Raw genomic sequence first — 13,413 nt, forward strand, 5'->3', positions numbered from 1 at the left:
ACAAGGACTGGTCACTCCTGACAAAGTCTATATAATGTGTAAAAAAAACTGTGCCTTCCTGGTCTTTATACTAGTGAAACTTAAAGAATTACATTTGACATATGCAGACTTGTGGGGGGAGAGAGAAATTTATTCAGGATTTTCAGAAAATGTTGATACATTTGTAATTTGAAGTCCAATATTTTGTGGACAAATTTTAGAACAAGTAATCAACATTGCTAACTTCTGGGGAACATATGATATAGATTGTGTCTGTCAGAGTTCATTAACATAACAATGGTTTTTGACAGGACTCTTATTTGGTATATAATCACACCACTAACAACCACTATAATGAATGGTTATTTCTTGCATCAGTGGTCAGTATTTGTTTTTCAAGGTAAAGCAATACACATGCCAATGTTGTACTCTTTGAATTTTACTTTGGGGATAATTTGTATGTATTTCATTAAGATGTAGAAAAAAACAGTGGAACTCCATTTATAAACATAGTTTTTGCCACCCCTAATAAAAAATGCTATGTAATAATCTATACTGTTCATATCATATGTTTTATTAGCCTTTCTTCATTTCCTCATTTCTGAAGCCTGATAGCTTTCCGGGTTGATAATATGACATCTGGCTGATAAAGCACTCAATACAAAAAATGCTATGTAATAAACTATGTATATCACATGCTGTATAATCACCTTAAATCCATATCTCAAAATGATACAGCATGTGATAAAGATTTTGCAATATTTTGTAACAGATTAAATATTGCATGCTTTCTTTGTATAGTATTTAGTAATGAAAAGCCCGAGACAGAACCTGTAATAATTAATGTGTGTTTTTCAAAGGCTTTCCCTATACAAGAAAACATTTTGCTGAATATGCACAAATTTTTTATCTAACATATATGGGAAGTTATCCTCACAATTCATAGAGCATTCTAAGTAAAAACATATCTCTGAAAGAAACATGCCAACATCAGAAAATTTCTGATAAGAAATGTAAATAAAATGCTTCACAGGGCACAGCTTGATAAGACCGCAGAGGTAGAACCTTGAACAGCTGGGACACACCATTCAAACTCGACACAGCTTGAATTTTGATTACAATTAGACATTTGACACAGGATAACTGATGTGGTCACATTTTGACCCTTATACCCAAATGGTTCCAGTCAAAACTTGCAGAATCCCAAACCTCTGCTGGGGATAGGGCAACTTGTGGTACAATTTCAAAGTGATCCTTTCTCTTTCATTCAAGTTATCAATCCAGAAATATAAAAAAACTATTTCTAGCCTCTTATTCTTCATTCACTTTTCTTCAAGTTATGATATGGACATAAGGCACATGTCATTACTATTTCAAAAAAATTCATTCAATAACAGTTAAGTTATTGTTTGGACATCAGTAAAATGCATGTTTTTGGTCCCTCTTTTTGGCCTCAAATTTCTAAAAAGGTTACAAGTATTTACCCCCAAAATCAATCCTAGTCTGACCATTGTGGTATAGAATATTGTGGAACAATATCAGACATTCCTATGCTTTTACTGGAGTTGTACAATTAAATACTTGTAGGCCCCTTTATGGCCCTTAATTCAAAAACGGTAAGGGCATACCCGCAAAATCAATACCAACCACCCTTGTAGTCATAAAGATCAACCAACACTCAAATTACTGTACAAAAACATCAAGTGTCTATTGATGATGACGATGGCACCATACTAATTTATAATTTTTTTGTGGTAGTATAAAATTAATACAAAAAACACAATAATAGGGAATCCTAACAAGTGTCACACAATTTGTTAATGGAATTACAAAATTCTGTAAAAGAATATTTTCAATAAGAAGTTTTTTCAACAGATCACTAGAACTATGTGACTTTTCATTACTTTTACGTTTCTCAAATCAATATTGGGACGCACTGGATGCATTAACACTACTTTGAAAGTTGACAAAGAAAAGACTTGTCAACCCCTGTATGATCCAAAGATGAACTTTCCTACAGATCTATTTCCCATCACTTTTAAAAGTTATTACACCAATACCAAGTGCCAAAGAACAACAACCTAGACAACATTTACAGCCATGTTGCTTTAAAAAAAAAAAGGTAAATCAGAGATGAATGATAAAAGAAAGGCAACTCAAGAAATCAGTGACATAAAATTACAATATCTCCAGATACCTTGATCCATTGTAAAAAGCTATTTTACTTTTGACAGACTGTAACGAAGCTCTTATCTGATCAAAATATTTTGTCACACCCATCTTGGCATTAAATCTTCTTTACCTATACCACTTCTACATTACTCCTTAAGTTGCACCATTATAAATTTAATGCATAAAAAAGAATCTTTACAATAGGACAATTATGACAATGTTGCAGCCTTAAACAAGGGAAAACTATTATACAACTGCAATCTTTTCTAGTGCCCATAAAATAAAATCAAATCATTTCCATTAAAGGAGATTTTTGCAATGAAAATTTCAAAACTCTGAACAAAAAGTAACATCATTGTTCTAGCAAACAGGAAATAGATGTGGGATTAAGCAAAATAGCTTACAATGCTACAAATAATTAAATTAAGATGCATGTAGTAATTAAAATCATTCACATTTTGCTGAGGTTTTAGTGACCAAAATCTACAAAACCCTACTCTCTAAGAAAGCAACAACTCTTTCTAGCCAACAATTTGATACACTGACTACAACTCATCTAACCTGTCCAAGACTTTCTGATGGTGCTGCTATAATCTTGAGTTGGTAGGTACATGCAGGGTCTGTATATATCCTAAGGTAAATATTCTCATTAGTGATAGTATCTACAGGAGCTCCACTTTGTAGCTTTATCGAGAGGTTCCCTATTTGGTTTACCCTGCAAATAGATTCACTGTCACACTAAACAAAAGGATTTCCTAACCTCATCTTTTCAAAATAGTTACTGTTGTTTTTTTTTTAAATTTTTTTTGAAATATGTAATGTTCTAATGTCAAAAGATGAGAAATTCCATATTAAAATCAGAATTTTTTTACAAAGAATGTTGAAAAAAGGCCAATTGATGTTCTGAAGATCAATAAAAATGGCCCATAATCAAAAAAAAAAAAAAAAAGATGATACACACGAAGTAAGCAAATTGACAGAAGTGTTGTAACATTAAAAACGGATAATGATGTAATGGCATTGGTCAGTATAGTTAATATGTCACATATGTGATAAAATAGATAAATATGTACTTGTATCTCAGTATAGGTTTTTTTATTTTCTATCTAACAATTTTAAGGCCTGGAAGTCACAAAACTTAAAAATACTTAAGTCTCAGAATATTCTTATTTTTCATGGTATTTTGGGATTTCATGACATCACCAAAAGCAATACATAATCTCAGATTTTTTAATTAAAATTTTTTTTTCAAGGCAGGAATGATACATCAATTCCCAAAATGTAAATTTATGAAGGTACATTTATTACTGCTCATAGTTTTTTTCATGGAGAATGGTCAAACAAATTATAAATCATAATTCTGTATTCTACGCCAAAACAAAACTTTAAATAGCTTACATAATAAATCTACAGAATAAATATTTAAATACACTGTACAATTTAACAAGACAAGCAGACAAAATAGCAGGATAAAATTAGTGTTCTCCTTCATCTCAAATCATCAATACAAAAGGCAATACCAAAGGTACATAACAATACAACAGACAAACAACTAATCATACATACACACAGAAAAATTAATGAAAACATAGAATCAACAAGCTCATTTGACATTTGTAAACTGACCATTCTGTTAGAAGCTTAGAAGTCTTAAGGAAGACATCTTTTTTAAGCAAGCAAAACTAAAAGTACAGCACTTGCAAATGGTAATTTACACAATATGTCTGACCAGTTTAAAAGTAATCAGTCATGTATCTCCAAAGATGAAATTGTGTCTTTAAGTAGGATTTAAAAGAGTAATCAAGGGAACCAAGAATGTTATCCAGAGATAAAGATCAGACAAGGAAAACAGACGAACACAACAAAGAACATAAAGTAACAAAAATAATGCATACAAAGTAACAAAAGTAAATGAACAACTCGAACTCCACTAAAAACTGGGAGCCTGGACCTGGTGCACTGGTAGGGTAAGCGTCCTCTGCTTTTCTAGAAATAACGTTTATGTAACTAACAACTGACAGAAGGAGCATTATACATAGTTTGGCTAATTTAAACAAGAATGACATAAGCTCTACTGAACCATTGAAACAGGTGAGCATCAAACTCGTGACTACGTAAATATTAAGTATTTCTCTTTTTAAGAATCAGGCAAAATATGTATCAGGTGTGACACATAAAGGAAAAAATGCAGAGATCCTAGTGCATTAACCAAGTATTTATAACTGATATGTTACCTCCAGAAATAATCATTAAAGTGGATGTAAAATTCACTTTTTTAAGGTTTTGATAGGTCAAATTTAATCCAAATGCACTATGTAAAAATAGTGGGAAAATTTACCGTAAACAGCTTTTCAGTTGTTTTCTACATGTATTGAATATAATATTTGAGGCAAAAAAGACCAAATTGAGAATTATGATGTGCCACCCATTGCCTGATTCTTACAAAGAATGTTACATGTAAAAGTTAAATACAATACCTGCTAAATGCATATACATCTTCACTACTCCATGGTATGTGTAAAGACATCATGTTACCTTCATGTAATGCTGAAAGAATTAAACATAAGTATCAAATTTAATGTAAAATGATATATTTAAAAAAGTATCACCTGATATGTAAACTCAATCTGTAGTAAATTTCAGCTACCATATAGCCAAAAAAGTAATTTGTCTAGTTTTCCTATATATATTTTACACAAAAATTTACTTTTCATAGCTCTGATACTCCTTAAGAGCTTAGGTTAAGTTGCTGAAGTCATAAGAATTTTGTTAGCCATTTCAATGTTTTCTGATTGGATAAAAAATACTTATCATAAGATTCTTCATGCTTATATCCGTTTTTGGTTGGCTGAGATCATCTTTGCCAGAAAGTTCATACTTGCATGAACTTCGCCAGATCGTTCATACATGCATGAACGCCAGTCAACTTGAAATCAATATGGTGGCCGTGTAGTTCGGAATAGTTTGGCAACGACTTAAATGGCATAATATAGCCGTAAGAGTAGTTTATTACATCCACATTGATTTTACCAGAACAATTTGGTTACTGAGAGTAATTTTTCTGCTAGGGGAAAGAAACTTAAAAATGCTTAAAATCTAACTACAAGTAAAGTCACCCCAAAATTAAATTGTCCCAGAACTAGATTCTATAAATACATTTACCAGGATCAACACACTTCAAAAAAAAAGAATATCCAAATGTTGGGATAAAATTATACATGCATGAACAACCGAAAATATCTGTTTAATTCTATAATAAATCTTCTCAAGTTAAAGCTATGGAACAGTTAGAATAATAACCCCAAATTCAACCAAGCCTTCTGTTAGAATAATAACCTCAAATTCAACCAAGCCTTCTGTTAGAATAATAACCCCAAAACCAACCAAGCCTTCTGTTAGAATAATAACCTCAAAACCAACCAAGCCTATTGTTAGAATAATAACCCCAGAACCAACCAAGCCTTCTGTTAGAATAATAACCCCAGAACCAACCAAGCCTTCTGTTAGAATAATAACCTCAAAACCAACCAAGCCTTCTGTTAGAATAACCCCAGAACCAACCAAGCCTTCAGTCTGAAGTATGGATGCTTGGCTACAATTTAATGGATTTTGCTTGAATTTTATAGTACACTTTATGATTTATGAAATGTTTGTTTTTTTTTAATTTGAACTTGATCAATACCATATGATAAACAATATCAAAGACCCTTCAATATCTTTGAAAAGTTATTATCAGGAAACAGGGGAGAGACAGACTGATGAACACCCAACTTTTTGGAGGGAACCACATAATACTCACCACTTAGGCAGGGTAAGAAAAGATTACATTTATATAAAACTAAACTTCAAGAACATCAAGTTTTCAATTTACCTAGACTTCATACTACAAACTAAGGCAACAAAATTTGAACATACAGCAAGATCTGACACAGTTCAAAGTAAATTACAGAGTAATGTCAGAAATTAGTATAAGAATAATGCTCTATCTTACTAGGTCACACTTTAAGAAAACCATCAACCAGCATTACATGGTAGGCCCTAATGGAATCAACAAAGAAAAGAAAAGAGACTTGGAAAAGGGATTTAGATGCAAACATAAACAAAATGGGGAAAAAAGCTGGACTGAATCAGAACAGCACAGGACAGAGTTGCATGGAGGCAGCTTGATGGCGGCCTATGCCCCAAGAGGGGTAACAGGCTTAAGTAAGTAAGTTTTTGAGTTTGGGTATAATGAAAATAATACATTAAAAGTACACTACCGGTATTAGCGGTACATTGTTTTGGAATGAGTTTAACATTATAGGCTCTCAATACACTATCCAGTCCTTTGAGTTTGAGACTGTAAAACAAGGCATCATTGTGGAGAGTGAGAACACTCACTCCTTTCGTTACACTCTCTGGGTATGTCATGAGAATATCAGGTATGGATGGCAATTTGTAAGATAAATGTCTGTAATCTTTATCATAGGAATCTCCCATTACCTCAACCTACAATAATAAACATAATATTGTACAATAATTTGTTAACACTTATGTTTGTAATATGTTTATTGCCTGATTTTCCATGACTGAAATTTTACACTAGAAATTAAAACTTAGACCAAACTAAAGCTGATTTAAGGACATTCCCAAACCCAGTATAACCATATGGTCATAATAATATCTAGGGTGTGCTATAATGCACAGAGCTATTTGTATGAACATTTTACTTCATTTGATAAATAATTATTGCATGTTCAATTCAGTAGTTTTAGAGAAGTTGCATATCAGAAGATGGTCTCCAACCAATGGCAAAGTCCTAAAGTCATTCAGATGGAAAAACAAAATAGAAGGTGCACAATGGCATCAGGTAATGAAGAATCTGTGCAAGTGCTTCAAATTTCATTCAGCGGTTTTCCAGGAGTTGCGGATTAGAACTAGAGAAATATGAACGAAAGAATTGACAGACAAATGGACAGATAAATATACAGACAGCATTATTACTCTTTACTTCCTGCTTTTCAAGACATTAAGAATGCCCAGTGATTTACCTGATGAGGAACTGCTGGTATTATCAAAACAATATGTGTCATACCAGGATAATTCTTAAAGTCGATATGGATAATCTATGATAAGAAAAAAAAAGAACATTATTTCAATTCACCAATGTAATAAAAATATCACAAGTTTAGATTGAACCATTTAAGAGTTGTGCTAACAAATGCTGAGGCAGACAGACAGACAAACAGAGACAGTGATTCATTAATTAAGTGGGATGATTTTACGAGGACAGTGTCATACGATATTTTGACCCCCGCGAAATATTGACCCCCGGGTTAAAATATCATTGGAAAATTTTAACCCCCCTTATGATAATTTGACCCCCCTGTATGATATTTTTTTACCCCCCCCAATTGCAAGTTGAATACAACAAAGGGGTAAAAATATCACAACAGGGGGTTAAAATATTATAACAGGGGGGTTTATTTATCACAGGAGGGGGTTAAAGTATAGCAACAGGGGGGTTAAAATACCACAACAAAGGGGGTTAATTCATCACAGCAGGAGTGTTAAAATATCGCTGCAGGGGTATTAAAATAACATAAAAGAAGCGTTAATTTGTTGCAGGAAGGGGGTTAAAATATAGCAACAGGGGGTTATAACATCATAACGGGGGGTTAATTTATCGCAGCAGGAAGGTTAAAATATCATAATGGGGGGTTTATTTATCGCAGGAGGGGGGTTAAAATATTGCAGCAGCGGGTTAAAACGTCATAACAGTGGGGGTAATTTATGGCAGCAGGGGGTTAAAATATCATAACAGGGGGATTAATTTATTGCAGCAGGTGGGGGGTTAAAATATCATAAAATGGGGGTTAATTTATCACACCAGATGGATAAAAATATCGAAGTATTGATATTTCCATTGAGCAACTTTCATTTGTGCTTCTATTTTTCAATACAGTTTCTATGAGGCTTACTGAAGGATTTCCATTTAAAAAATATTTGGGATCTGCTTTATATCTTGAAATATTTTTTAACTGGTTATTGTGTAAAAATTCTGGAGGGAAATTTTTCCTTATGTTTTCTGTAGTAGAACATTACCAAATCTTAGTTTTTATACCTCCACTCTTTGCACTTATATTTCCTAAAAGAGTTTCTATCGGGCTAAAGGATTGCCAATAAACAATATTAGTGATCAAGAAAGGCACAAATCACTAATTATAAGCCTCTGCCTGGTTTTTAGGCAGACATGTACTTAAAAATCGCTATCTTTATTAAGTTTTTAACTACTTTTAGCCCTTTGCAACCTTATTGTCAAGGATTAGAGAAATAACCCTGCAAAATTAATATTAAGGTAGTTATTTGGAAACTTGTAGTTTAATATCATAAAAATCTACTAATTTTTATGCAAGACATTAGGAACACCAGGAAAATGCTCACTGCTGGCCCATTTTTGTTTTCTATTTCAAATGGTCATGAACCTAGCTTCAACCATAGCCATCCAATTGTGATATGAATTCTTTCATACAATTTAATTGGCATCCACACATTTACAGAACTTTGAACTTAGTCTGAGTTCATTGTGAGGACACCAGAAAAAAACTATTCTAGACCCTTTTCAGCCCCTAACTCCAAAACTGTTCAAATCACAACACTCAGAATCAATGCCAGCTCTACTGTTGTGGTATGACATCTTTTGGTACTAATTCATCGTGAACTATTCATTTATACCCAAGTTAACTGTCTCAAGACAAAATGCAAATAGATGTTAGAAATAAAACATGTATAGAAAAAATCTTTGACCCGTTACTGAGTTGACATTTTCAGATAACGTGGCCTAAAAGGCCATAATAGCTATTGCTATCACTTGGCGTCCATCGTTGTCGTCTGTTGTCCTTTGTTGTTGTCGTCTATTGTCCCTTGTTGTTGTGTCGTAAACAATTTTTCAAAGTTTTTATTTTTCAACTTTATACACTACACCTCCACACAATCTCATAAATAAATTTATTCAAATATTTTTAGATAATATTTTTGTAACAAAAAACATGAAAACTACTTCTTTTGAAATGCTTACAGCACTAAAATTCCTATTAGACTATATTTTCATACGCTATGGCGAAACCGTTTAATGTCAAGTTATTTGAATTCCCATGGGGACCAATTGTGCTCCTCTTATTCGGCATACGTCCATACCATCATGCAGAACTATTCTACTCCCTGAGACTTCAGCTTAACCCATCTGTTTTTGAGTTATTCGCATAATTCGGCTATTATACCATAATGGTCAATTTTTAGTACCACAGCCATGTTTTTCGCAAAATCTAAAACACACACACACACACACACAGATTGTTAAAGATGTTGTACAGAAAATTCATGCCAAGTTTTGTTTCGATCCACACCAGTAGTTTCATAGGATAACCCTCTACTGTGGTATTTTAACCCCCCTGCTATGGTAAATTAACCCCTGTTATGATATTTTAACCCCTGCTACGATATTTTAATCCCCCTGTTGCTATATTTTAACCCCCTCCTGCGATAAATTAATCCCCGTTATGACATTTTAACCCCCTACTGTGATAAATTAACCCCCCTATTATGATATTTTAGCCCCATGCTGCGATAAATTAACCCCCCTGTTATGATATATTAACCACCCTTCTGAGATAAATTAACCCCCTGTAGGGGGGTTAAAATATCATAAGGGGGTTATGTTAAAATAACACCAAGGGTCAAAATTTCATACCATATATTGACCCTGAGGTTATGATATCATATGATATTTTAACCCCAGGGTCAATATTTCGTGGAGGTCAAAATATCATATGACACTGGATTTCAATTAGCAAATTCTGCTAAGAAGCAAAAAAACAATCATCCCTGATAAAGGGAAACTAATTCATTATGACATTGAAATCTTATGTAACTATGCCTTACCTTTCTGTATGAACCTGATGGTGGTATGGCTCTTCCATTTTGAGATAAATCTTTACATGTCTTACTATAATGAAAAAATGATTTGTTGAATTGACAATCATTACCAAAATTAGCTGTGACTTGAAATATAACCCAACCATGTTTTAAAAAATTTACTGACATATAATTCATATCTTGCCATTAGAGAAATATAACCACAATAAATTTATGCCTTGTGTAAAACATTTAAATATACCAACTCTTTGGCCAGCCTTAAAAAATTGGTCTGCTGTTTATCGATCTCCTAATTAAAAAACCTACCAACTCAAATTTTTTTCATCCTTTCCAAGACAAAAATTTTTTTTATTCTGTTTTTTGCCTAATCATCAAGATAAACAAGTGCAAAAAATAAATGCTCCAGAAACCTTGTGGGGATGGATAAAAAAAAAAAAAAATTGTAAAAAATTTATCTAAGCTTTTCTATAAATCAACTAAAATGAGGGGAAATTGAAACAAGAGCATTATAACCTTGTATAGTCTTACCATCTGTCTTCATTTTTCTCTAATTTACAAATGCAGACCCATTCCTTTAAATCCTTAAAGATAACATATCAATAAGTATAAAATATCTATAAGTACAAAACTGATTTGAAATTTTTAGTTTGCAGAATCCTTTAGTACAATTGTGAATTATATTTTTTTAAGTGAGATTTCACAATCTGAGGATCATACAGCCTTACCCCACCTAAAACAAAAAGAAGAATCATGTATTCTAATGCAACATTCAGGTAATTTGGAATTCAATTGGATAACAATGTGAATTCCACAACTGACTATATGTGTATCTCAATTTTTTTGGCATGCACACTTATTTCAAAGATTTTTAACTGTTATTTTGACAGATATATTTGACTGACACTATGACAGCTAGCTAATTGCTTGAAAATTGAGAAAACCAAATTATTTTTTTGAGATTTAATGTTGCCAATCTAGATTTTAGGCAACACAGTAAATTCAATTTTAGTTTTATTTTTTCTGCTAAGTTTGGTCACCATTGACTCTGTATCAGCAGAGATATAGGAAAAATCATAATCTATAGGCATTTAATGGTAGCAAAACTGAGTGGCAACAGCCCCCCATTGAGCCAACTTGCAGACCTGTGATAAACTTGAAGATGTTAAAATTATAGTCAGGAGTTTAAGACCTCAAAATAGGTGTTTTTTTTTTTTTAAATAAGTTTTTCACATTCTGATATTCAAGTGAAAATGTTCCTTTTTGTGCATGTCTACACAAAAAGGTCTGATCTTGCAAGTTGGAGGACACTACAACTCAAATAACTAGATTCTTACCACATTGCTTATAGCAACAAAAGAATTGATCCCTTCTTGGTTCATGGGAACTACATAATAATAGTCTTGTTGAACCTGCAATAAAGATTGTCAATGCAACAGAGTATGAAAAAAAATGTTATCTATATAAAAAAAACATTCTAGCACAATTTAGGTCTAGATTAAATGTAAAAAAAATGCTTCACAGGGTCCATCTTGATATGACATTATCTGTATGTCCTTACACTTTTAAAATACTTATCATAGGCTATTGTCTGTACACCATATGTTAAATGACACTTTTTTGGCTGTCATATAGAAATAAGAGAAATGTGTTAACAGGACACATGTATACATCATGTACATAGTTATACTTCAGAGCTTCAGCTGATTCACCAATTTCAAATCAATTCAGACCATAATACTGTTTAAAACCTTATTACCAAGTGTTTTGGTTGCTGGATCCTTCCTCACATTCAATTATCATGTATTAACTACTGTCTTAAGGCTCAAGATAAATATACTACCTTTTTTACTGTTTTGTCATTGAAACTTTGAAATGAAAATCAGAACACTATGTAAAACAAGAAAAACTGTGAGCAATACTCATTAACATGATACCTTCCACTCCCCCATTTGATGACATTCGCTTTTCGACTTTCGAAATCCAAAATAAAAGATGTACATTTTGTAAAATAGAAACATATAATAAAGTTTCTGTGAAAGTTTCATTCAGTTCCATTCAGTGATTTAGGAAGATCGATCAATGAGATGGGTCCCCCATGTCTTAATATTCAATAATGACGAAGTCCATGTTTTGTTATGTGGAACCCCAAATTGTTTCCCATCAAAATCTAAAATTAAAAATTTCACAACTGGAACAACAATAAAAATTCTGTGAAGTTTCATTCAACTCCATTCTACAGATTTTTCTGTAATTCGCACCATTCATAGATTTTGAAAAAAATAAACTATTTATCAATTTACATTAATCATCAATCTGCTTTCCATCTCTAAATAATAGGTAAAAACTGATAAAATGTCAAAAATGACACTAACTGAATCACAACTCCAAGAACCGATTTTTTTGTAGATTGCATCAATTATTTTTTAGATATTGAAATACTGAACATGTTATCAATTAACATTAATCATCTATCGTTTTCTAAGTAACAGGCCAAAAATGCCTAAACAAGAGGCTCCCATGAGCCTGAATCGCTCACCTGGTAATTTTCCACCATTCAAGAGTAATCAAGGGAACCAAGGTTATAGCGGTAATCAAAAGAATGTAATCCAGGGACAAAGACCAGACATGGAAAACAGACATACACAACAAAGAACACAAAGTAACTAAAATCATACATAAAAAGTAACAAATGCAAATGAGCAATGACTCATACAAGGAGTCGTCTGACAACTTTTATCCCTGGAGACTTTTTTAGGCCTTACAATACCGATCATTTCAGCAACTGAAAGAATTTGGCTAAACCCATAGGTTTTGGAGATAAAATATGCGAAAAACTACTATTTGACTCTTATGTTCTATTTTTAGCAACAGCGGTCATGTTTTTTTGACAGATCAAAAATCCCCACATCAGTTCTATGCAGGATACTCCAAGGAACATTGATACCAAATTTGGTTTCAGTTGGTCAAATAGTGTCAGAGAAAAAGATTTTTGAAAGAAATAACATCAAAAATAGCAACAAATGTTGAAAAAGGGCAATAACTCCAACAAGGCTTAACATATTAAAACTAAAATTTTATCACAGATAGATCTCATCATGCTAAACACTTATGCCCAGTTAGAATTCAGCTAAACATAATGGTTTTGGAGATATATGTGAAAAACTACTGTCTGACCCCTATGTTCTATTTTTAGTAATGGTGGCCATGTTTTTCAACGAATCAAAAATCCCCACATCAGTTCTAATTGGTCAGGTAGTGTCAGAGGAGAAGAGTTTTGAATATTTGCTAACGATGACAATGATGGATGCCAAGTGATGGCAAGAGCTCACACAGCCTTCGGCTAGGTGA

The 13,413-nt window shown here is 32.7% G+C and overlaps 1 protein-coding gene across 2 annotated transcripts in view; it reads right to left on the bottom strand.

The window, feature by feature from the left end:
- Positions 1-13,413, bottom strand: part of LOC148620271 (GPI inositol-deacylase-like) — an 81,952-nt gene that overhangs the window by 35,603 nt on the left and 32,936 nt on the right. For both annotated transcript variants that reach the window (XM_088581025.1, XM_088581026.1), the window contains exons 14-20: positions 11,400-11,474; positions 10,594-10,646; positions 10,072-10,135; positions 7,182-7,256; positions 6,411-6,639; positions 4,629-4,698; positions 2,713-2,866 (exon numbers count right to left, since the gene is read on the bottom strand). In XM_088581025.1, the coding sequence (XP_088437151.1) occupies positions 2,713-2,866; positions 4,629-4,698; positions 6,411-6,639; positions 7,182-7,256; positions 10,072-10,135; positions 10,594-10,646; positions 11,400-11,474 (720 nt within the window). The remainder of the gene's footprint in view (positions 1-2,712; positions 2,867-4,628; positions 4,699-6,410; positions 6,640-7,181; positions 7,257-10,071; positions 10,136-10,593; positions 10,647-11,399; positions 11,475-13,413) is intronic.

Source organism: Perna viridis, chromosome 4 (assembly GCF_037379345.1).
Source record: "Perna viridis isolate PV_CMFRI_1.1 ecotype Kerala chromosome 4, ASM3737934v1, whole genome shotgun sequence".
NCBI lineage: Eukaryota > Metazoa > Mollusca > Bivalvia > Mytilida > Mytilidae > Perna > Perna viridis.